At 49.3% G+C, this 23,531-nt stretch overlaps 1 protein-coding gene across 1 annotated transcript in view; it reads right to left on the bottom strand.

The window, feature by feature from the left end:
* Nucleotides 1-6,320: 6,320 nt before the first annotated feature.
* The window catches only part of LOC142020062 (uncharacterized), a 267,476-nt gene continuing 250,265 nt past the window's right edge, over nt 6,321-23,531 (bottom strand). Inside the window, exons 90-92 of the mRNA XM_075007686.1 lie at nt 23,369-23,437; nt 22,078-22,248; nt 6,321-6,563 (exon numbers count right to left, since the gene is read on the bottom strand). Coding sequence (XP_074863787.1) covers nt 6,529-6,563; nt 22,078-22,248; nt 23,369-23,437 — 275 coding nt within the window. The 3' untranslated portion in view covers nt 6,321-6,528. The remainder of the gene's footprint in view (nt 6,564-22,077; nt 22,249-23,368; nt 23,438-23,531) is intronic.

Genomic DNA, 23,531 nt, shown 5'->3' with positions numbered 1-23,531 from the left:
CTTAGGTAGGGATAACTATGCCACTAACAAAAATCCACTCCCTTGAGCGATGTAGTTAGACTGACCTAACTTCTGGTGTAGACGGAGCTACGGCAACCAGCGAGCTCCTCCCATCAACACAGCTCCCGCCTCCGGGGGAGACCAGAGAAGCTCTCCCAGGGTATGTCTACGCAGGAAGGTTACTCTGGAATAGTTTATTCTGGAGTTATTATTCCAAAATAAGCTCTGTGTGTGTGTGTGTGTATTTATTCCAGAATAACGTGTATACATGGCAGGGAAGCAACCGAATAAGCAAAACTTATTAGGAAATAATGTGTCTACACACAACAGAGCCTATTTTGGATTAGATGTCCTGGAATCACTGCTTCTAGGGGCTCTAATACAAAATAATATGTCTACACAGCAGAATTATTTCAGAATAAGCTATTCCAGAATAGTTTATTTTGAAATAACCCCATTCTGGCTGTGGCCACACTAGCCCCCTCCTTTCAGAAGGTGCATGGTAATGAGGGATTTCGGCAGATGCTAATGAGGTTCTGCCATGAATATGCAGCACCTCATCAGTGTAATGGTGGCCACGCGCGATTTGAAAGTGCCGCTTTTGAAACACACGCCACCCATGTAGATGGGGGCCTTTTGAAAAGACCCCCTGATGTCAAAAGCCCCTTCTTCTATTTGGTTTTAGGAAGAAGGGGCTTTCAAAACCAGGGGATCCTTTACAAAGGACCCGTCTGCGCAGGCGGCACTGTTCTGAAAGCGGCACTTTTGAATTGCGCATGGCCAATTATGCAATGAGGCACGGCACTTCTTCAGCATCTGCCGAAATCCCTCATTGCCATGTCCCTTCTGAAAGGAGGGGCTATTGTGGTCATGGCCTCCCTGTCTACACAGCCCCTATTTCAAAATATCTATTTCAGAATAGGTATTATTCCTCCAACGAGGTTTACCGAATTTGAAATCAGATCTCGAAGCTGAGTGTCTTGAAAAACGTGTGTATTCAGCAGCAGGGATGTGAGACACGGGTGATCAGGAAAGATTCGAAAAGAAGAACATTGGCAGATGACTGCAGCAGCTGGAAGCAGGAACTACACAAGGGCCTTCAGAAGGGCAAGATGAAGATCAGACAGCTGGCAGAGGAGAAGCGAGCCTGTAGAAAGGACAGCAAGGACCTGCCAGACACCCACTTCATATGCAGCAGATGTAGCAAGGACTGTCACTCGCGTGTGGGCCTCCACAGTCACACTAAATGCTGCAAATGACGATCTTAAATGGAGTTACGAAGGGCGCGATCCACAGTCTACGCAGACTGAAGCATGCCTTGATCTTGATCTTGGTGTTCGAAAGGAGTTGTTATAGAAAGATCCTGAGAATGGGATGGATGCAGAAGGTCACCAATGAGGAATTATATAGGAAGATAAAGCCGAAAGAGAACCTTCTGCAGAAGGTTACAAAACAGAAGCTACAACTATTTGGACGTATTTGCAGAACGACGAACGAAAAATCAAGACCCTGGTATTTGGCATAATGGACAGTTCGAACAGGAGAGGCAGACCCCACAGAGAATGGATAGATGATGTCGTAGATTGGTGTGGAGCTAGTCTACAGAAACTAAGCCACTCTGCACCGGACAGGGAAAGCTGGAAGGAAATAGCGAGAGCGGCACCAGACACCAACGGGCGCTGAGCCCAGCCTTATTGATGATGATGATGATGATGATGATGATGATGAAATTTGAACTAAGCTGTCTGCCATTTCGAAAGTTGCTGCACTGTGAAGATGCTCAAAACATTATTTCGAAATAACATTGCTGTGCAGACCTTCCCCCGCAGGCAAAAGTAGCATCTGAACAAAGCACTACAGTGGCACAGCCACACCAGCAGAGAACTGTAAGGCTGTCCACACTGAATGCTTCTGCTGGGAGCCTGGAGGTCTCCCGACAGATGTCTGCTGCTTTGGGAGAATTCTGCCAACATCCTGGTCATCCTCATTCCATGAGGAAGAAGGGGATGTCTCGACAAAGGGAGGTTTCCCGACATTTACCCTTCCTCTCTGTGCATTCACACACCCAGCCCCTGGCTACACTCCAAACTTAAGTAGGGATAACTATGCCGCTAACAAAATCCACCCCCTTGAGTGATGTTAGACTGAACTAACTTTTGGTGTAGACAGTGCTACGTCAACCAGCGAGCTCTGCCCCTCAACGCAGCTCCTGCCTCCTGGACAGGCCACATGTTGGTCTTGTGCCCATGTGGATAGGTCAAATGTCAGGCAAGCCTCTCCCGACAGAACTGTTGGCAGGAGATACGCAAAGGCGTTGTAATCTTGACACAGCTAAGTGTAGAGAAGCCCACAGCTCAAAACCAGAGAGCTGGAACTGGAAAGGAATTGGAGTTGGAAAAGATGCAGAAAAGGCCAACTAAAATGATTAAGGGTATGAACCAGCTTCCCTATGAGGGGAGAGTAAAAGGACTGGGATTTTTCAGCTTGGAAAACAGTCAAGTAAGGAGGAATGTAATAGAGGCCCATAAACACCTGACTGATGGGGAGAAGGTGAATAAGGAAATGTTATTTACTCCTCCACATGGCACAGAATCTGGGAGTCACCTAGGAAAGTTAATAGGTGGCAGGTGTAAAACAAGCAGAAGTATTTCTTCGCACAACGCAGTCAGCCTGTGGAACTCTTTGCTAGCGGATTAGCTGAGGCCAAAACTATTAGAAGACCCGAAAAAGAACTAGCTGTGTTCCTGGAGGTGACGTCCATCAATGGCTATTAGCCAGGATGGGCTGGGATAAAGCCCAGTGCTCTGTCTCCCTAGTGCCTGTTCCCAAGAACCCGGGAGTGAACAGAAAAGGACGGCCCACTCAATGATTGCCTGGTCTGTTCATTCCCTCTGAAGCACCAGGCAGTGGCCACAGTCAGAAGACAGGCTATGGGGCTACCTGGACCTTTGGTCTGAGCCCTCTGGTTGTTCTTATGTTCGTAGGCCCCGCAGTTGATACTGGGGTCTTGCCTTTGGCAGCTGCGTTCTGTAAGAGGGACACAGTGCAAAGGCTATTTAGAAACAGCACAGCTTTCTCTCTGTCTCTCTCTGCTTAGCCAGTCAACTTGAAGAGGCATCAGTGCAACTTTGACACAATAAGGCCCAAATCTTCAGCAACAGGGAGGCACCCAACTCTCTGGACCTCAACAAGCCTTAGATTCTGAAACAGCTTGGAGACGCTGGGCCTGAGCTCCGGGAGCAGCACAGCGACAAGAGACCCAGGGTCATTCCGCACCTGGCTCAACAACATTTAGCTGTAATTTGGGGCTGTAGTTTCACAACTCCCCTTTCAACTGTTTTTTGCTTTTTTAAAGGCCCTACCATTTGCCCAGTAGACACGCGGGTGTGCGGCATGGCTGACCCCCAGCAAAGGGTGACTTTGTGAAGAGTTTCTCCAAAGGCAATGAGGATTCTGACCGGGATGCAGGAGTATCTGTAACGGGCTTTCCTGTTGCATAGATACAGTCGGTGGAGTTTCTGAACAGTCGGAAACGTTGAGACCCAGAATTAGCCCCTTACGTCTCCTCAGGCAGTTTCAGTTACACCCTTAGGAGACATTTTTCTAGCTCCTCTCTATAAACGTTATTAAAGCACTCCTCCAACCAGTTGTCTTGGAAAAATAAATGGGGGGTGCTTTGAACAGCTTCCATCTTCGCTGCCTCTGCAGAATTATGAATATCAACTGGCAAGAATAAGTTCAAATGCAGATGTCCTGTCAAGATCTGGCACACCCAGCCTCATAGCGATCCTCAAGAGCAGAAGACTAGGATGGCTTGGTCATGTGAGAAGAATGGGTGACAAATGTCTTCCCAAAGAAATCCTCTTTAGTGAACTGTCATGTGGGTTGAGAACCAGAGAAAGACCAAGGCTAAGATTCAAGGATACGTGCAAAAACGCCATGAAAACGTTCAACATCGATCCAAAATACCTGGCGATGATTGCTACAATGGGGTACATCAGCCTTCGATCGTATACGTGCAAGCCATGCAAAAGAACTTCATGTTAGAAGGAAAAACTCCAGACTCCAGAATTTGGAAATAGACTGACAGGTGGCTATTGCAATTCTGGGTGCAAATCCAATACTAGACAGATAAGTCATGAGAGAAGCTGCAGACTGAAACACTGCCCATAGATCCTCACCACCGCTGCTAACCACCTTCTCTTGTGATGAAAAGGGGCCATATATAACCAGTTGTCTCGGAAAAATAAACATGGGGTGCTTTCACAGTAAAATTCACAAAGACAAGCAGTCTTTAAATTGTTTACTAAAAAACAAAGTTTTCTGCCTGTACAGAACAGAAGAACACACATGCCCACAGGAGACAGGCTTGGTTATTTTGAGGACTGGTAGCAAGAGAGTGCTTTCTGTAGAAAAAGCCACCCCTCTGTTTAAAGTATCAGAGAGGTAGCTGAGTTAGACTGTGTCTTCAAAAACAACAAGCTGTCCTGTGGCATCTTATAGACTAACAGATATTTTGGAGTATAAGCTTTCATGGGCAAAGACCCCCTTCATCAGATGCATGCAGGGGGGTGTTATCCCCCTCTCAACACGCCCCCCGCCATGCAACTGACGAAGCGGGTCTTTGCCCAAGAAAGCTTATGCCCTCTGTTTAAAGTTGCCAGCATTTGAACATTTAGCCCTCATTCTATTTAATCTCTGCTGCTGGCTGGTTTTGACCACAAAGCAATTAAACCGCACAGCTGGAGTTAAATAAATGGAGTATCGTAACAGCCACAGAGAGGTAAAGTGACTTGCCAAAGTCTATGGAAGCTAGTAAGTGGCAGAGACAAACTAGGCACTGAGGAATGCTGTACCAGGAGAGATTGCCTCTCACACACAGGACCAAGTGAAGGGAATTTAGCATGAAATAACATAATTTGGAGACCAGAATGATTATATTAAGCCAGAAAGTTTGACGTTTCAGGAATTGTCTTTATTCACCAAGTCTCATTCATAAGATGCAATTTTTAGCTACAATATATATAGTTAAAGAGACTTAATATTTCGTAACCAAGTCTACATTGTCTCAGAAGGGTAGCCGTTCTAGTCTGTAGCTTTGCAAAACAAAGCAAGCAGTCCTATAGCACCTCATAGACCAACAATTTTATTTATAAGGTACATTTTACTTTTTATATTGATCTGATTCCTCAGTTCTCTCTCAGGTGTGCTCCAGAAGCTGAAGTAGTAGGTCTGTCCCACAAAAGCTCATTACCAAGCAAATAAAATTGGAGGTCTGTAAGGTGCTACAGAACTGCTTGCTTTGTTTTGCAACTCTAAGTTGTTTGTGATTTCCTTCTTTATTTTCTCATTGGCAATGAAATGCTTAAAGATTTTTAAAAAGGTAAGAGACTCTGGTACCTTATGATAGATACAGGAGCACTCACACCGGGTCACCTTGATAACAAAGTGTCCCCATCCCCTGTCCCACCAATAGCTACTATCTCCCACCTTACAAAATCCAGTTCAAAGGATTCCATTTTCCTCACCTGAAGGCGACCTCTCAGCCAGGGTTACTTGGGTCCCAGACATTGCAGTCTTTCCCCCAACTGGTCTATCCTTGCAGCTGCTTGATCTTAGCACCTGACATATCTAAACTGGTTAACAGTCAGAGGTGCCCTCCTGTATGAAAAACTTAGGCCTAGAAACTAGGTTTGAAATATCAGAGGACAAGGCGATGAATGATGTGGTCATGGCCAACTTGAGAGCAGCCTTTATTTTGATATTTTAGTACCCTTGGCATTTTTCCTCTTCAATGAAATTAATTAATATCCTGTATTACGGGTGGGAACCTAACACAGAGAGGTTAAGTGACTTATCCAAGGCCACAAAGAGAGTTCAGTGGCAGAGCTGCAATTAGAACTCAAGAAGTTCCAGCCGCTCAGGCCTGCACTCAGATCACACCCCTCCTTTCTCACACCTGCTTCCAATCCTGGAGGAAACCAGGAAGAGAACAGACACGTGAAAGCAGCAGACAAGCTGGAGTTAGTGCAGGCTGAAGGCTGATTTGAAAGATGATCCAAGTTTTTCCAAAATGGTTCCATTTATCTCTACTGGTGATTCAACATGAGCTTGTAAAAATATTCCCCCAAATGTACCAGCCTAGGGCAAAACAGACTTGTCCTTCCTTACCAAGCTGACGGCAATGGAAAACCAATTCTATTTTACTGGCCCATCCCCTGCTGAGCAGGTGACTGGAATTATGCAAAACTGGGTTAACCTACCGTTTTATTTAAAGAAATCAAATAACATTTAGGTGTTTGTTGGGAGTTACTCAATAAATCTGCAGTGTGAATGGAACCATTGTGGGCCTTCAGCTTTTCTAGACAAAGCAAAGACTCCTTATCAATCCGACTGATGACATATCCGTAATAACAGCTCTCTCTTTGTTTGCAGAACTAACAGCTACGGCCTCTTTGTGTTAAATGGTTTGTCTTGCTTATTTCCAACCTCTGAGCCGTCCTGGATATGCCTTTTGCAACTCGCTTTTCATTCACGTAGTCTGTCTGCAGCCAGTCGCCTTCCTGGGAGAGATTTTGGAAAGAAAGGAAAAAGAAATGGGTTCAGCTTGAGGCTAGCTGGAATTTCTGCTCCCCTCTGAGCTTCACAATATCTGCCGTCTCCCACTTTATAAAATCCAGTTCAAAGGATTCCATTTTTCTCACCTGTGAACAGGGCCTCTCTGCCAAAGTTACTTGGGTCCCAGACACCTACAATCTTTCATCCAAGCTATTCTACCCCTGCAGCTGCTTGATCTTAGCACCTGACGTATCTAAACTGGTTAACCATCAGGACTGCCCTCCCACTGAAAAACTTAGACCTAGCAACTAGGTTTGAAATGTCACAGGATGAGACAACGATTTCCAGAATGATGTGGTTGGGCCCTACAAGCTAACTATGAGTCAACAGGGTGATGCAGTTGCAAAAAAAGCAAACATGATTCCGGGATGCATTAGCAGGAGTGTAGCGAGCAAGGCACTGGAGGCATCATTCTTCCACTCTACTCAGGACTGGTTAGGCCTCGTTTGGACTATTGTGCCCAGTTCTGGGCACCACATTTCAAGAAAGATGTGGAGAAGTTGGAGAAGGTCCAGAGAAGAGCAACAAGAATGATTAAAGCTCTAGAGACCGTGAGCTATGAGGGCAGACTGGAAGAAGTGGGCTTGTTTAGTTAAGAAAAGAGAAGACTGAGTGGAGATATGACAGCAGTTTACAAGTACCTCAAAGGGGGTTACAAGGAGGAAGGAGAGAAATTGTTCTTGGCTCTGAGGATAGGACAAGGAGAAATGGGCTTAAACTGCAGCAAAGGAGGTTTAGATTAGACATTAAGAAAAAGTTCCTAACCATCAGAGTGGTTAAACACTGGAATAAGTTACCTAGGGAGGTTGTGCAATCTCCATGGCTGGAGATATTTAAGAGCAGGGTAGACAGACACCTACTGGGGATGGTCTAGATGGTGCTTGGTCCTGCCAAGAGGGCAGGGAACCAGACTCTGACCTCTCGAGGTCTCTACCAGTTTTAGTGTTCTATGATTCTTAAGCTGTGTCTACACTATCAGCTAAAATTGAATTTATTACAATACATTTATTAATGCTGGGTTTTATCCATTCGATTTTGAGCATCCTCACCTTCCCACATGCTCCCCACAAAATCAACTTATTGCCGCCATGCACAAGTAGCTAAAATCGAGTGCTGTAGCAGTGTATTGTGGGAACCCATCCCACAGCTCCCTGACCCCGTAGCATTCTGGCTATTTTCACTGGTGCAGCATGGGAAAAAATGTTCCACAAGTAGATGTGGGTATCTGATGACATCTTCCCTCCTTTCATTTCCCTCTTTCCCCTGTTGTATTAAACAAATGTCTCTTTTCCCAGATGGGCCTCTGGCTTGCTTTTATAAGAGATGTGCTTCCTATGATTGACGGGAGGGGAAGAAAACCTGACTCAACAAACAGGTTTTTGAAAATGGGATGCAAAAGCACTGGATCTTTGCAGGCTTGGATCTGGATTTAGACCTCCTGACAAAGAAGACCCTCAGAAGAAGCATGTTTTTAAGTGACACAGGTGCTACCCTGAAAAGTGCAATGAATCTTTGAAACTAATACACGGAGCGAAAGATGCTAATGAGGCGTGGATGCAAACTCCCCGTGCCTCATTAGCATAATATCATGTGATTTGGAGTCCGGAAGACCGTTCTTCCGGACTCCAAAATGCTGTGTAGAAGCGCGGCCCCAGGGAGGGTTCTGGAAGGACCCAGAGGCCCCTTCTTCCCAAAAGTTTTGGGCTGCACTTCTACACGGTGTTTTGGAGTCCAGAAGAATGGTCTTCCGGACTCCAAATCACATGATGTTATGCTAATGAGGCACGGGGAATTTGCATCCATGCCTCATTAGCATCTTTCGCTCCATGTATTAGCATGCCATTTCCAAAGGAAGTGGCCTGTGTAGAAACAGCCTTTGTGTGTAGCAGCGTTATTTTGGAATAGCTCTTCTGGAACAGCTTATTTTGAAATAAGGCTGCTGGGGAGATACACTGTTAAGGTGCTACGCGACTGCTTGGGTTTTTTTGGGAAGTCACAGACTAACATGGCTACCCCTCTGAGACTATTAAAAACGACTCATAACTGTGTTCCTTTTGCAATGGCAGTGTCACAAGAAGATTCCTAGAATCACAGGCTATGTCTACACTACGAGATAATATCGATTTTAAGTCATTTAGCCTGATTTTACTAAGTGCCTGTCTTCACTGTAAATTCCATTAGCTCGATTTATGGTGCACTAAAATCAACATAATATCAAACTCATAATATCATAGTTACCTGACGCGTGTAGTGTTCAGTTCAAATTTAAAATTCCGAATGAAGGGTAGTGAGGAAGCTCCATGTCTTTAAATTGAATTCATTAGCCTCCAGAGACGTCCCGTATGTGCCCCACAATGCCCCATCTTTCTCCGCTCTGGCCTCTTCCATCTCCACCGCTCTCAGGTGCAGAGGAATGAGGCAACAGGACCATTTCAATTGGGCACCTGGAATTTGCATCCACGCCTCATTGGCATCTTTCGTGCCGTGTATTAGCATGCTACTTCCAAAGGAAGTGGCCTGTGTAGAAATGGCCAAAAACGCATTTTGAAATAGCACTTGGCTATTTTGAAATACAGCATCTACACACACTTAGCCTATTTTGAAATAAAGCCATTGGATGTACTATGGCTTATTCCAAATAGGTTCTATTCCCTGTCTTAACAGCCCCTATTTTGAAATAGCTGTTTTGAAATAGGAGCTACTCCCTGTAGAATGAGATCTACCAATTCTGAAATTAGCAAAACACTATTTTGAAGTTATTTCAAAATAACAGTTGCATAGTGTAGACACTAGGATGGTTATTTTGTAATAATGGCTGTTATTTCACAATAACTTTCTGTGTAGACCTACCCTAAAGACTAACAATTTTATTGATTAGGTAATGAGCTATTGTGGGCAAAACCCACTTCATCAGATTCATTTTTGCTCCAAAGTCTAAGGAAGTGGGTCTTAACCACAAAAGCTCACTACCTAATCAATAAATTGTTAATCTTTAAGGTGCTACAGGGATTCCGTTTTTTTTTCTTTTCCAATTTTTAATATCATTTGTCAATTCTTGGACATTTCTAGATCATTTTTTTAAGAATCCCCCACACTGCTTGTTTTCAAGATTTTCAGCGAATCAAAAAGTTTACAAAAAAATTACTTGGGGTTGAAGGAAACATTTTGTTTGGTCCAAAGCAAAAAGTTTTGATTCGGGTCCAGACTTTCTCAGGGAAGAACTTTCAAATGCTGGATGACCTTTGGAAAATGCAATTCTTCAAGGCCAAATTGGAGGCTTCTTTTTTAAAACGTCAAAACAAAGAAGGTTTGATCTCCTCCAAAGTTTTTGCATGTTTCTTTCCAGGGCCAGTGCAACCTGCCTTTCGAATTATGCTCATTTCAGCAGAACCCATCAGTCCCAAGTCTATTCGTGATTAAAAAAATTCCAGGCAGTCAGATTGCTAATATTTAACCCAGAGGCCTATTGCCTTGATCCCAAGAGCACCTGGCGGGGTAGACTGGCAGCAATGATATTTATGAGTGGATGCTTAGATTGCTGCCACCCACGTGAGGCGGCCACTCGACCCAGTGGCTGCGATTTGATGTGTCTCTATCAAACCGGTGACTGCCCAGTGAACCACGGCTGTTGCTAGACTGTATAGCTCGGCCATTTGGAACTTCAGGCTCAGTGGCTCAGGCAATCAAAAATCATTACATACTTGCTGGCCTAAGCAACCAGCTGCTCTCCACTAGGGCCATGCAGGTGCTGGCTTGGGTCATATCCATGTGGGTTTGCATGGTCTCCACAGTAATTCTGAGCCTTTGAGAGGGATCCCTGTGAGCTGAGCACTTGGGCAGCCACCCAGGAGAGATTCAGGTACCACCCAGCTGACTGGCAGAGCACCCATAGTGTCCACATCCAGCAGCATGTATTTCTACTGGTGGTGCACACACCTTGGTGCACTTAACAAAATTTATTCCACCCATGGATGGAAGTATTTTGCGGGAGCCCTGGCCATTGACTACAAACTCTTCCTCTCCAGAAAGATTTAACTGAATCCATGCAAAACAGTGGACACATGAGTGTATTTTATGCACCCATAACTCCAGAAGCGCTGAGACCACTTACAAGAGAGAGTAGGTCGCAGGTTCATTCCCTCCTGCCAGCCACCAGGGTCTGTCAGCCTTACACATATAAGGAGTGGACATAAGCCAGACACCCAGATCTGAACTCCTGCAAGCTCTGAGGTGAATATGAACTTTGTGCTTTGGGTTCTTTGTTTGCTCCTGAACACATCTACAGCTACGCCTAATGAACAGCATCAGAAACCTCTAAGATTGACTGTGGGAAGCGAATGTGTCTAGACATCTACCCACAGGGCAACATAGTGGTTTGGACCTATGTGGAGGCCAACACACGAGGCCTGCTAGGGGAGCTCATTTTACCCACTGATTAGCAGCAGTCAAAGTTGGGGTTAATGTCGAACAGCCCCATCCAGCTTCCTCCAGAATATCTCTGCAAAGTGACAGCCACCTGAAGAGGTGCTTGTCTGTTTATCTAACCCTACAGATGTTAAGTTAGGCAAAGGAAGTTCAGCTGGGCTTCCACCACGGCCGGTGGGTGAAGGCCCTAAAGGGCAAGGCAAGATGCAGCTCTCCCTCTTCTGCCTGAGGCCTCACCCACTGGGTCCCACCCCCATGACGTCCATGGCCTCAGCCTGATCCTTCCTGGCCACTTGGAGAGCTGGGGCTGCCACACCATGTCCCCAGCTTTCCCCGGTGGCTAGGGAGCTGGGCTGCCTCACTGTGGACCCAGCCTTGATTGGGGAGCGGTGGGGAGGATGCAGGAAATTTTGGGAAGGTAGCACCTTCCCTTACCTACGTTATCCACCATCAATGGCTTCCGCTCATCATTTTTGCCACGTGAGCCCCTGAATAAGGTTTGTTTCTGAGCTCAAGGAGCTTTGGGCCTCATGAGCTCCATCGGTGAGTTCCAGGCCTGCTGACAAGTGGGCGGGTAGGGGGTAGTTGCCCCAGAGCCTGGCAACTCAAAGGGACTCAGGGCTCCTGGCCAGTCTTACTGAGGCAGCAGCCAGAGCCAGGGGCCCTTTAAATGGCCACCGTAGCATCATGCTGCACATCCCATGCAGTTTGGAGGGCTGGGGGGTGGGTGAAGGGGGTGCACCGCGCTCTGGGCCGCATGGAGGGTTGGCTGCTTTTGGCCCCACCCCTTCTACCATAGGCTCCGCTCCTCCTGGAAATGCAGAGCTGTCCCTATAGCTCCATCTTACCCAGGGGCCTGTGCAGGTTGTAGGCACCCCTGGTGCCTTCACTGGAGCTTTGCCAAGTAACATGAGCTGGAGATTGGGCTCCTGGTGTGCTGTGGGGACCAGGACATAGTCAGAGGTAGAAGAAAAACTAGGGCGGTCAAAGGGCTCCTGTGAAACTCAGCTCTTTTGTCATTTTCAAAAACTCAGCGGGAAGCTTGCCTTACAAAGGCTGTTTCTAAGTCAAGATTTCCTTCTACGTGCTCAACAACGGCTTGAGTACCTTGCATCCAGGCTGTGCTCTCAGGGAACATATTAATGCACGTCAACAGAGGACTCAAAGCAAGTTTCTTTACTCACAAAGGGAACAAGTGCTGTCATCTTTCCCAGCATCGGCGTTCGGGCTGGCAAGGAAGATTAAAGGGAGCCCAGACACAAGGAATCAAAACACTTGAAAGGGTTCAAAGCCATTCCAGGTCCTACACCTGCCCTGCATCCCCAGGATCCACCAGCTGATTTGTAAGGTTTCACAGTCACCTTTTACTGTTTTAAAATGGTTTGCTTTCCCTTGCAGCTATGCGAAAGGCCAGAACAGACAACAGGGAAAGGAGACAAACTCTGCAGCCGGTGAAACAGAGGAAGTGACTCTTCAAACGGTGCTACCAACATGCAAAGGGAACCATTTGCACTGGGGAGTGTGGGTCCCCATGGCTTTCGGAACCAGTGATGTTGTCTTTAACAACAGGAGGCTGTGCGCTGCACATGGATGCAGGCCGTTCCAACTGATGGGGAGTCTCCCATCACAAGTAAGACCTCTGTACCTGTCGTAGGGTGTTTCCATTCCCTGTAGGGATCAACTTCTTCCTATTGCCCAGCGTTAGTATCCTGGGCTTGAGGCATCACCACCACTTCCACGGGCGTGAGCTGCACGGCAGGGCTCGGGGGGGCAGGATCAGCTGAATTTAAGGCGCACCAGCATGAAAGCATGGAAGAAGAGGTCACAATGCTAGACAAAACTGCCTCAACGACTTGACTGAGCATCAACAAGGGAAATACCAAAACGATGAGGATCAACCAGTCCAACAACACCACCATCACACTGGGAGGGGTGACCTGGAAGATGTGGAGCAGTTCACCTGCTTTGGGAGGGTTAGGGGCAGAGATGGAGGAACAGGCAAGGATATCAGTGCCAGGACAGGGAAAGCAACAGCTGCATTCAAGACTCTTTGTCCCATATAGAGTTCACAAAAAGTACCTGAGAAAATGAAACTGCATCTCTTCGACACAAAGGTGAAGAGTGCGCTCTTGGATGGATGCAAGACCTTGGAGTACTAAACAGTCTTCAAATCACAAGCTACAGGCATTCATAAACAGATGTCTGAGGTACATCCATCACATCAAATGGCAAGACTTGGTCACGAACGAGGCGCTTTGGAACAGAGCGGGACAAGAACCACTTGATGTTCAAATCAAGAGAAGAAAATTGGGATGACCAGACCACACTCTCAGAAAGCCATCATCCAGCACAGACCATCAAGCTCTCTCATGGAACCCGCAAGGAAAACACAAAAGAGGAAGACCTCGGACAACATGGAGAAGATCTACTGAGACTGAAGGACAACAACTGGGGTCCTCCTGGGGTCAGCTAGTTTTGTCCAGAGACAGAGTGAAGTGAGAGAGACTGGTAGATGACTGGCGCTCCACAGGAGCACAAGGGTTTAAATGAAGTGTTTCTGGAAAAGGTGAGTAAGGGGACAAAACAACAAGGAGCTGGGCTACTCCACCCCACACCCCCATTCCCTTTGTGTCCCCTCAAGAAAGACTTGAGGCGGCGGGGGGGACACAGAAAGAACAGATGGAGGCTACTGGGCTGAGTGACACCTGCATGGTTGCCACCCCCACCATCTCCTGGGATCCCAAGGATCACTCCAAATGTCCTGTGCAGACCAGGCCAGAGAGGGGGACATGGGGCAAGGGGGGTGGGACTGTAACTGCCCCGCCAGCTCCAGCTGCGTCCCAACCACCAACGGAGAGGAAATGGGATGGGACTCCACCGACGGCTCCGGCCTGCCTCAGCTGACTTCCTCTTTCCCCCAAGAGGACAGCTAGCCCCACCTGAGAGACTGTCAGACACGGAGCGGGAGGGGGCCATCTAAAACTCCCCAGTGGAAGGCAAAGGGAACAAGGGATGCTGTGCAATGAAACCCTATTTAATCCTGGCTGTTCCTGACGCTTTGGCGGCCTTCCCTGCTTTTCCATATCTTTAATAAAAGGCCAAACGATGGGCAGCCGGAGGGGCCTGGAAGTCTGCTCTGCCCCACAGTGCCACCCTCCCGACCTGCTGCACCAGGGTTCACCGGGAAGTAGAGTTCTCTGACCCCCAGGTGCCCCGCTACCCACTGCCATGGAGAAGTGAGGCATCGTGGGCCAGGAGGGCGTTGCTGGGGAGTGGTGAATCATAGGTTTGAGGTTGTATCACCAACCCGGAGTTTGGGTCAGATTTGCTAACTCTAGCATGAGGCCAGGATGGCTTTCAAACACGCCTGGTGTAATGCTAACAGACCTGGCTGCAGACACAGCGGCTTCTCCCCAAAACCAGACAGACGGGCTTGGCCGAGTTTTGCTTGGGAAGGTTAAATCAGGGTCACATCAAGGAAAGTTAGCGCAGGAGGCAGGTGAATTTTGCACTAAACTGTGCGTGTCAAAATAGTCCTGTGGGACCTGGCATTGGAGAAGGGGAACCATGACAGAGCTGGGACCTACACCCCAAGCGTGAAAGCCCAACCTTGTGGGATTGAAGCGGCCAGGAGTCCACCTCAGGCAGGCACATGCCGTACAGCAGAGCCTTGTTAATTGGCATTAATCTGCAATTGTGAGACCTACGGGATACAAGGTACTTTACCAGCAAATAACCATGGGAGGTCTCTGAATGAGGTTGATCATTTAAGGACAGGGTGTTCCACCATCCCGCTGATGGAAACTCATTTACCCAAGCACGTCTGGCACAGAAAGTCGCTGAGGTGCTATGCCTGGTTTGCTGTCCTCACAAGCAGCGTGCCAGATAAGATGTACTGCTGGGATGATATACAGTAAAACCTGTGTTCCCAGGAGGCTTACGAGCTTGAGATATATGGTAATGGTCCAAATACACTTGGAGGTGTCTCTTGCATAGCTGTGTTCAGGTGCCAGAAATAAAACAGGAATTCTGCATGTCCCAGTATAGACCAGGGTTCCTTCTAATTTCTTCCACTCGCATGCAGAATAAATTTCATTATGTGCACCACCAATAGAAGTGCACGCTACCAGCTGTGCGTGGCTGTGGGACTCTGCTAATCAGCTGGGTGGCAGCTGAATCTCTCCAGGGGGGTCTGCCCCACAGCTCTGCTTCCAGGAAACACTGGCATAGATGGCTGCTACCTGCAGCAGAAGAGATAGCTTGCAGTGTGCTAAGCAAACATCACCACCCCTGCTCCCAAAAACTTACAGCCTACAAGCAGCCACGTGGCCACGCACAGAAGAGTGAACCTTGCATGACGTCACTTCACAAATACTCACTGATAGGCCAGGATGACCTGCCTGTCACAGGCGTGGTAGGGAAAAGGGCCACCCAAGCTCCTTCAGAAACTGAGCTGATCAGGAAGAGAACTGTGGAAAGCTTGTGGCCCCTTCAGATAGGAACTGGAGTGTGGTCCAGCAGGTTCCACTCACGTTTTAGAGCTGGGGAGCCTTACAGCACCTTTCAGCAAAGCATGCTGGGAGTGGAAGGAGTCTGAGGCCTTATAAAACACAGGGTTCTCTAAGGAAGCCAGTTGGAGGAGGGAGCTGGATGTGCAACGCCAGAGCCAGGTCAATGGGTTCTGGCAGGGCGTCGACAAGCACCACCTGGGAAAGAGGTCCTGGATTTGGGAGTCCAGGCACATAGGCTGGGGCTTGCCTCTCCTCCTTACAGAGACCTGGACTCCACAGAAGGGAAGAACGTTGGACGTGTCTGGGGCCTCGGGAGCACTGAAGATAGGGCTGAATCGAGTGGCTGGTGACGTGAACCTGGATGGATTTTCACTGATTCATCTCAGTCTTTTTCCTGCCACATCAGGAGTAAGTAAATCTGGCCTGTTAGGGAGTACCCGGAGAGATGGCACGTGCTGCAGAAAAGAGTTACCTGGTCTATAACTCAGAGGGGTAGCGGAGTTAGTCTGTATCTTCAAAAACAACAAGAAGTCCTGCGGCACTTTATACACTAACAGATATTTTGGAGTATAAGCTTTTGTGGGCAAAGACCTGCTTTGTCAGATGCATGCCCCAAAATATCTGTTAGTCTATAAGGTGCCAGAGGACTTCTTGATCTATTACCGGTATTCTTCAAGATGCATTGCTCATGTCCATACCAAGTTGGGTGCGTGCGGGCGCATGCTCAGTTGCCGGAAGCTTTTTGTCCCAGCCAGTAGCCCTAGGGTCAGTGCTGTGCCGCCTGGAGTGGCACCGATATGGCGACCAATATATGTACTGCCCATCTCCACCCCCCACACTCAGTTCCTTCTTGCTGGCTACTCCGACAGTGGGGAAGGCGGGAGGGTTTTGGAATGGACACGAGCAACATATCTCGAAGAACACCAGGTACAGAACAGGTACCTATCCTTCCTTCTTCGAGTAACTGCTCATGTCCATGCCAAGTTGGGTGAGTACGAGCCAATGCCTAGGAGGTGGGGTCAGAGCCTCGAATGGACTGTAGGACAGCCCTGCTCACCACAGCGTCTTCCCATCTGTGCTGTGTCAAAGCGTAATGTGCTGTAAACATATGAATTGAGGACCAGGTGGCTGCCCTACACATGTCCTGGATAGGCATCTGTGCCAAATACACCACACTCTTGTGGAGTGAGCCCTAAGCAGCGGGGGAGGAACCCCTGCGAGCTTGTAACACTCCTTGATGCACGTCACTATCCAGGAGGAAATCTGTTGGGCGGAGACCGGAAGGCCCTTCATCTTATCAGCAACTGCTGCAAAGAGTTGCTGCGTTCTTCTAAAGGGCCTAGTCCTACCCATATAAAGGGCCAGAGCCCTTCTAATGTCCAAGGTATGTAAACATTGCTCCCTCAGGGAGGTATGGGGCTTTGGGTAAAATACCGGTAGGGAAATGTCTTAGTTAATATGAAACACGGACGCCACCTTAGGTAAAAACACAGGGTGAGGTCTCAGCCGAAGTTTATCCTTGTGAAACACTGTGTACAAGGGGTCCAACTCAGATACCCTCCTGGCTGAGGTGACTGCCACCAAAAACCCTAATTTGTAATTCAGAAACAGCAGGGAGCAGGTAGCCAGGAGTTCACAGGGGGCCTCCATAAGCTTGGCTAACACCAAACTGAGATCCCACGGGGGCAGTGATGCCTGAACCTGGGGCTTGATTCTTTCTAAACCCTTCAGAAACCTTTTGACTATGGGTCTGAGAACACAGATGTTCCATGACCCACGTGAAAGGCTGAGAGAGCAGCTAAGTGCACCCTAACCGAGGAGAGGGACAAGCCCTCCTGTACCAGACCCCATAGATAATCTAAAATCATCAGGATGGCGGCCTGCGAGGATGATAGCCCTCTGTGAGACACCCACACCAAAAACCTTTTCCTCTTGGCCAAATAAGTTACCCTCGTGGAGGGTTTTCTGCTATTTAACAACACTTCCTTTCTGGGATCCAAACAGGCCAGCACCCAGCTCCTCAGCCACGGAGCATCCACGCTGTGAGATGCAGCGACTGGAGACTGGGATGTTGCAGTCTCCCCTCTTGCTGCATCGATAGGTCCGGCTGGAGCGGCAACGTCATTGGCTCATGGACCGAGAGGTACAGGAGGGTCGAGCACCAGTGCTGGCGGGCCCATGCCAGTGTCACCAAGATGATTAATGCCCCTTCTGAGCAAATCTTGAGGAGGACCCTGTGAATTCGTGGAATCGGAGAGAACGCATACATCAGCCTGCCCGACCAGGGGACGCTGAAGGCGTCTGCCCAGGACCCCAGGCTCTGATTGCGGTAGGAACATAAGAACATAAGAACATAAGAATGGCCATACTGGGTCAGACCAAAGGTCCATCCAGCCCAGTTTCCCGTCTGCCGACAGTGGCCAATGCCAGGTGCCCCAGAGAAGGAGAACAGAAGACAATGATCAAGTGATTTATCTCCTGCCATCCATCTCCTGCCCTTGTACTGAAGGCTAGGGCACCATACTTTACCCCTGGCTAATAGCCATTTATGGACCTAACCTGCAAAAATTTATCGAGCTCTTTTTTAAACCCTAATAGAGTCCTGGCCTTCACAGCCTCCTCCGGCAAGGAGTTCCACAGGTTGACTGTGCGCTGTGTGAAGAAAAATTTCCTTTTATTAGTTTTGAACCTACTACCCATCAATTTCATTTGGTTTCCCCTGGTTCTTGTATTATGGGAAAAGGTAAATAATTTTTTTATATTCACTTTCTCCACACCATTCATGATTCTATATACCTCTATCATATCGCCCCTCAATCGCCTCTTTTCCAGACTGAAAAGTCCCAGTCTCTCTAGCCTCTCCCCATATGGGACCCGTTCCAAACCCCAGATCATCTTAGTTGCCCTTTTCTGAACCTTTTCTAATGCCAATATATCTTTTTTGAGGTGAGGAGACCACATCTGCACACAGTACTCAAGATGTGGGCGTACCATAGTTTTATATAGGGGAAGTATGATATCTTTTGTCTTATTATCTATCCCTTTTTTAATAATTCCTAACATCCTATTTGCTTTACTAACTGCCGCTGCACACTGCGTGGATGTCTTCAGAGAACTATCCACTATAACTCCAAGATCCCTTTCCTGATCTGTCAGAGCTAAATTTGACCCCATCATGTTGTACGTGTAATTTGGGTTATTTTTTCCAATGTGCATTACCTTACACTTACCCACATTAAATTTCATTTGCCATTTTGCTGCCCAATCACTCAGTTTGCTGCGATCTTTTTGTAGTTCTTCACAATCCCTTTTGGTTTTGACTGTCCTGAACAACTTGGTGTCATCTGCAAACTTTGCCACCTCACTGCTTACCTCAGGAACAGAACGTCCTGCTTTTCCAATTGAGGTGGGAGGTGAACAGGTTCCCCTGGGGATACCTCCACTTCCGGAAAATAGAATGAACGACCTCCAGGTGTTTTGATTAGGGGCAGAGCCACCCTGGTGGGGCCTATGGAGTACAAAATGTCCATGACAGGGTCCTTTTCATCCCAGACCCTCCTCCACTTGCACCCTCAAGTTTTGGGCCACTCTCCTAAGGAGCTGTTGAAAAGATCTGCCATCCTCCAGTACGGACGAGGCTGATGAGCCCACCACTGCCTCAGCTGGGGCTGGGGGGAAGATGATGATAGCCCTTGCGCCTTGATATGGAGGGGACGGGCAGTAGTGACCTGCTCAGGCACTTGGCCCCCTATGGAAATTATGGTCAAACTGGGGGGCATCGTAGGCGGAGCTGACATAGGCACCGGCTGGCCAAAAAACCCCACCACAGGTGGCACAAACAGCGCCGTTACTTGAGTCAGTGCTGGTGCCTGGGCTGGTACAATTTCAGATGGCACCAGCACTGAAGGGGTCCAGTCCTGCTGAGATGGTGCCGACGACGGTGCTGAGGTAGCTGCTGACGAAGTAGACGCAGGTGGGTCCACAATGACCACCACTTCCTGTCTTTTTTCCAGTGGTGGGGCACCCAGTGACGCCAACGGCGCCGCGCATGGGATCGGCGGGGCCCCCAGCACCGTTAAAGGCACTCCAACGGCCTGGCCCTGCAACTCATGAAATGCCGACGGGGTCCAGAAGGGCCACTGCTGAGTCACCTGTGAAGCCAGCAGCCAACCCGTATCGTCGGAGTGATGATGACGGTGCCTGTGAGGGCTACAGTGTGACCTTCTTGAGCTCCCGCGCCGTTCAGAGCTTGAGTAGAAGGAGTCCGACTCCAATGTCGATTCAGAAGGAGACCACAGCGGGGCCGCTGGAGTCAATGTCTTGTGTGTCGAGAACAGTGCCGGTGCCAGAGGACAGGGCACCTGAAACTGGCCCACAGGCTGCTGGGTTGGTACCGGAGCGCTCGGTGCCGGCATCGACGTGAGCGCAGGGGTTGGTGCTGGTGTCACGTCCATAAGCCCTGATGGCTCCGTTTCAGTGCTACGGCGCCTGTCCTCCATAGACAGAGAAGGACCCTGCACCGTCACCTGCAGCAGTCCTTGTGTCACTCAAAACGCCTCCAGCATTAAGGGCAAGTCCAGCGCCTGCGGGCTCCCGCTCTGCATTGCCTTCAACGGACGTGCATCCTGCCCTTCAGCAGTGTGTGCCAGAGCCTTGGACTTGAGGCCATCCCGCTTCTCCGGTGAGCGATGCCTCTCGTGGCTCCTCCTCTTCATCAGCACTGGAGATTGACTCCTATGGCGCCAAGAAGGCAACGGTGCCTATACCTGCTCTTGGTGCCAGGAGCCCTTAGGCGGCACCATGGTTGATGGCGCTGGTGCACTTTGCACTGAAGAGGCTCCACTCTCTGCTCCTGCAGGAGACCCTTGAGGCTTAAGAGCTGCCTCCATTAAGAAGACTTTAAGGCGTTGGGCGCTATCTTTCAAAGTTCTGGACTTAAAGGCCTTACAAATAGGACAGCGATTATGCAAGTGTCCTTCCCCCAAGCATATCAAATAGGCTGAATGGGGGTCACTTTTTGGCATGCGTTTGCTGCATTTTGAACAAGTCTTAAAGCCTGGGGACCCAGGCATTCCCCAGCGCCAAGGGGGACGGAAAGTATTAGTTAAAACACTAAGACTAGCTATCAAGTACTAAACCAGCGGCTCCTAAAATTTTCGGCATCACGCCCCCCTTTTGATTTCTGAAAAACCCTCAGGCCCCCCCAACCTCTTCTTTACCATCATCCAACCCCCTTTTAACAAACAATTCCATTCGTAATTTACAAGAAACACAAAAACTTGATATAAAATGTTATTTAAAATTGAAAATAAGCACAAATAGTTTTCTTGGCCCCTTGTGGGTGCCTGGCACAGCCCCAGTTGGCCAGCTGCCTGAGCCAGCCACCCTAGCTGCCCACACCAGCCGCCCACCCACCTGAGCCCCACACTGCCAGTGCCAGCCGGCCACCTGCCCTCCAGCCACTGGGGCCAGCTGCTCCCCGCAGTTGCGGGCCAGCTGCCCAAGCCACATGCCCAGGCCTCACACTGCCCAGGCCAGACACCCACCTGCCGGTCCAAGCCACCCAAGCCCCATGAGTCCTGCAAGCTGGCTGCCTGGCCGCTTGAGCCGCACAAGCTGCCCACCCGAGCACCTCCCCTCCCACCAGCCCCCTGCTCTTCCTTCATCCCCATCCCCCTTACCTGAGCCAGGCACCCCCAGCCCCACTCCTCCTCCTTCCCTGCCCTCCAACCCACACTCACTCATCTTAGCAGGTAGGTCTTTGCCGGCTGCCTGCTTTTACAGTGGCTGCGCCAGGTCACCCATGTAAAATGGCAGCGGCTGAGAGCCAGAAGCAGAGCATAGGGGGAACAACGGGAGGGGATTTCTTCACCTCCCCCTCCAGATGGGGGCACGCCCCCCCATGTGGGAAACCATGTACTAAACTATTTACACTCCTTCAAGAACTATTTACACTACAACAGGCTACTAGCTAAAGATTTGAGCCGAGAAGACAAGAGCTCCAACGACTGGCCGTGCGGCGAGAAGGAACTCAGCCGGAGCGGTGCAGGCAGTGCCTATATGGTTGCCATAGAGGCACCATTCCAGGTGGTGCCGCACCGAGCCTCTGGCTACTGGCTCGGGCAAAAATCTTCCGGCAACTGGGCTGGTACCTGCACACACCCAGCTTGGAACGGACATGAGTAAGATCAGACTGTTCTGTAGGTGCTCTATGAGGGCAGAGGGGGATTGGGATCAACGTACGCAGGAGGGAGGTTACTCCAGGGCTCACTAGGGCTACAATGGGGTAGGACAAGTCCCTGGTGTGGCCCCACCAAGGACTGGAAGGCATCTCGTGTCGTCCCATCGGTAGCAAGAGCCAACTTAAAAACTCCTTGGGCTTCTCCTATGGCCAGGCCATTCCAGACCCTTCCTCCTCCGAGGACAAAAACCCTTCTTGTCATTTCCAGCCTCCGTTTGTCCTGGCCAATCTGTCCCGGCTTGTTCTCACACCCACCAGAAGCTACTGGAGATGTCCTCTCACCTGTTGTGATTTTACACTGTCGCTCACATGTGAGTTTGGATTTAAATCGATTGCTGTTCCCTCCGCAGCCTCCAAACACGAAGGGCCTGCAGGCATTGGCTTCCCCGTGGTAATACCAGAGCAAGGTGTAGCGTAAGCAGGAGCCCTCATCCATGGGCAGCCGACAAGGGTCTGAAATGACACAGGTCCCCACCAAATGATCGACCCTGGGAAGCAACGGGGACAGAGGTTGCCACCCTTACCCCCCGCCGTGCAGCAGCTTACTGGGTAAATAGCGCTGTTTGTTTCAGTGGGGATTCTGGGGGAGTAGGGCCCAGATCTGCAAAGGGATTTAGGTCCCTAACTTTCCAGGGGAGTTAGGAGCCTAAGTACCTTTCAGGAACGGGGCCCGACTGCTTACCAGGGATGGGGGTGAGCATGGCAGAATCCTGCCCTATGTGCGTTTTCCTGTGGCGGGTCCAGGCCAGCACCTTGCTCCGTAAGTAGTGCCATAGATTTCAATGGCATTACTCACAGAGTAAGGTGATACAGTGGAAGCAAGGGTGGAGCTGGGCCTTCAGGAGCAGCTGGCGTGGCAGGAAGAAACCAGCCCTGGATGGGGCAGGATGAAGAGGATACGCAGGGAAATGAAAGGAGCTCTGAGCAAGCTTCTCTTCCGTGCAGTCCTGGCAACGCACAGGCCTGCAACAAAGCCTCCATAGGGGAGCCCCCAGATCCTCTACCACCCCCATCTGCAAACCGCCCCGCCACTGCTCCAGCCTGCCCGTCGTGGTTCTGTCCTGAACAGAGAGTGTCCGCGCTGCTGAACTGCCTCATGGATTTCTCGCAGATAGGGGCTAGGAGCTCTCCCTGTGGGGATCTAAGCTGGTTTCACCCTGGCCAGAACTCAGATTCCCAGGGGTTGGAAAGCAAAAGGACATCTTCCCATCACTGAACTCTCAAACCACACCAGGTACTAGCCTAGGGTACCCCCCCTCATAGCATCTGAGTGCCCAAGGTGCAGATTAACCCTTCCACTGCTGAACTCCGCTGATGCCACTAACTGTTCCCAGGGGCATCCTGCGACATGGACCACATGGACCCCAATTAGCTAACTCAACAACTAACTGGGGGAAATCCAGCCCCTAAGTTTATCTGCTCCAGGCCGGAGGAGAGAGACCGAGATTTCCTGAGGCGCTGGTGAGCAGGTGTAACTGTCTCCATGTGTGTGTCCCCTTGAGCTCAGTTTTAAAAAGCACTTCCTCTCCTGAAAGTGACTTCCCTAAATGCCATTTAATTCAGTGCCTTTCACCTTCTAATGGGCTGCGGGCATGTTGCTGCTTTCGCTGAAGCTGATCCATTATCTGCTTATCACTGGGAGCTGCGGAGAAAGCAAATGGAAATCACAGTTAATGAGGGCGTGCAAATAAATTACCCGGGATTTAAATATTGATCGTTACAGGCTTACATGGTTT

The sequence above is a fragment of the Carettochelys insculpta genome, chromosome 1, assembly GCF_033958435.1.
Source record: "Carettochelys insculpta isolate YL-2023 chromosome 1, ASM3395843v1, whole genome shotgun sequence".
NCBI classification, from domain to species: domain Eukaryota; kingdom Metazoa; phylum Chordata; order Testudines; family Carettochelyidae; genus Carettochelys; species Carettochelys insculpta.
The sequence above is the reverse complement of the archived record's forward strand: the minus strand, read 5'-3'. Positions and strand labels throughout refer to the sequence as shown.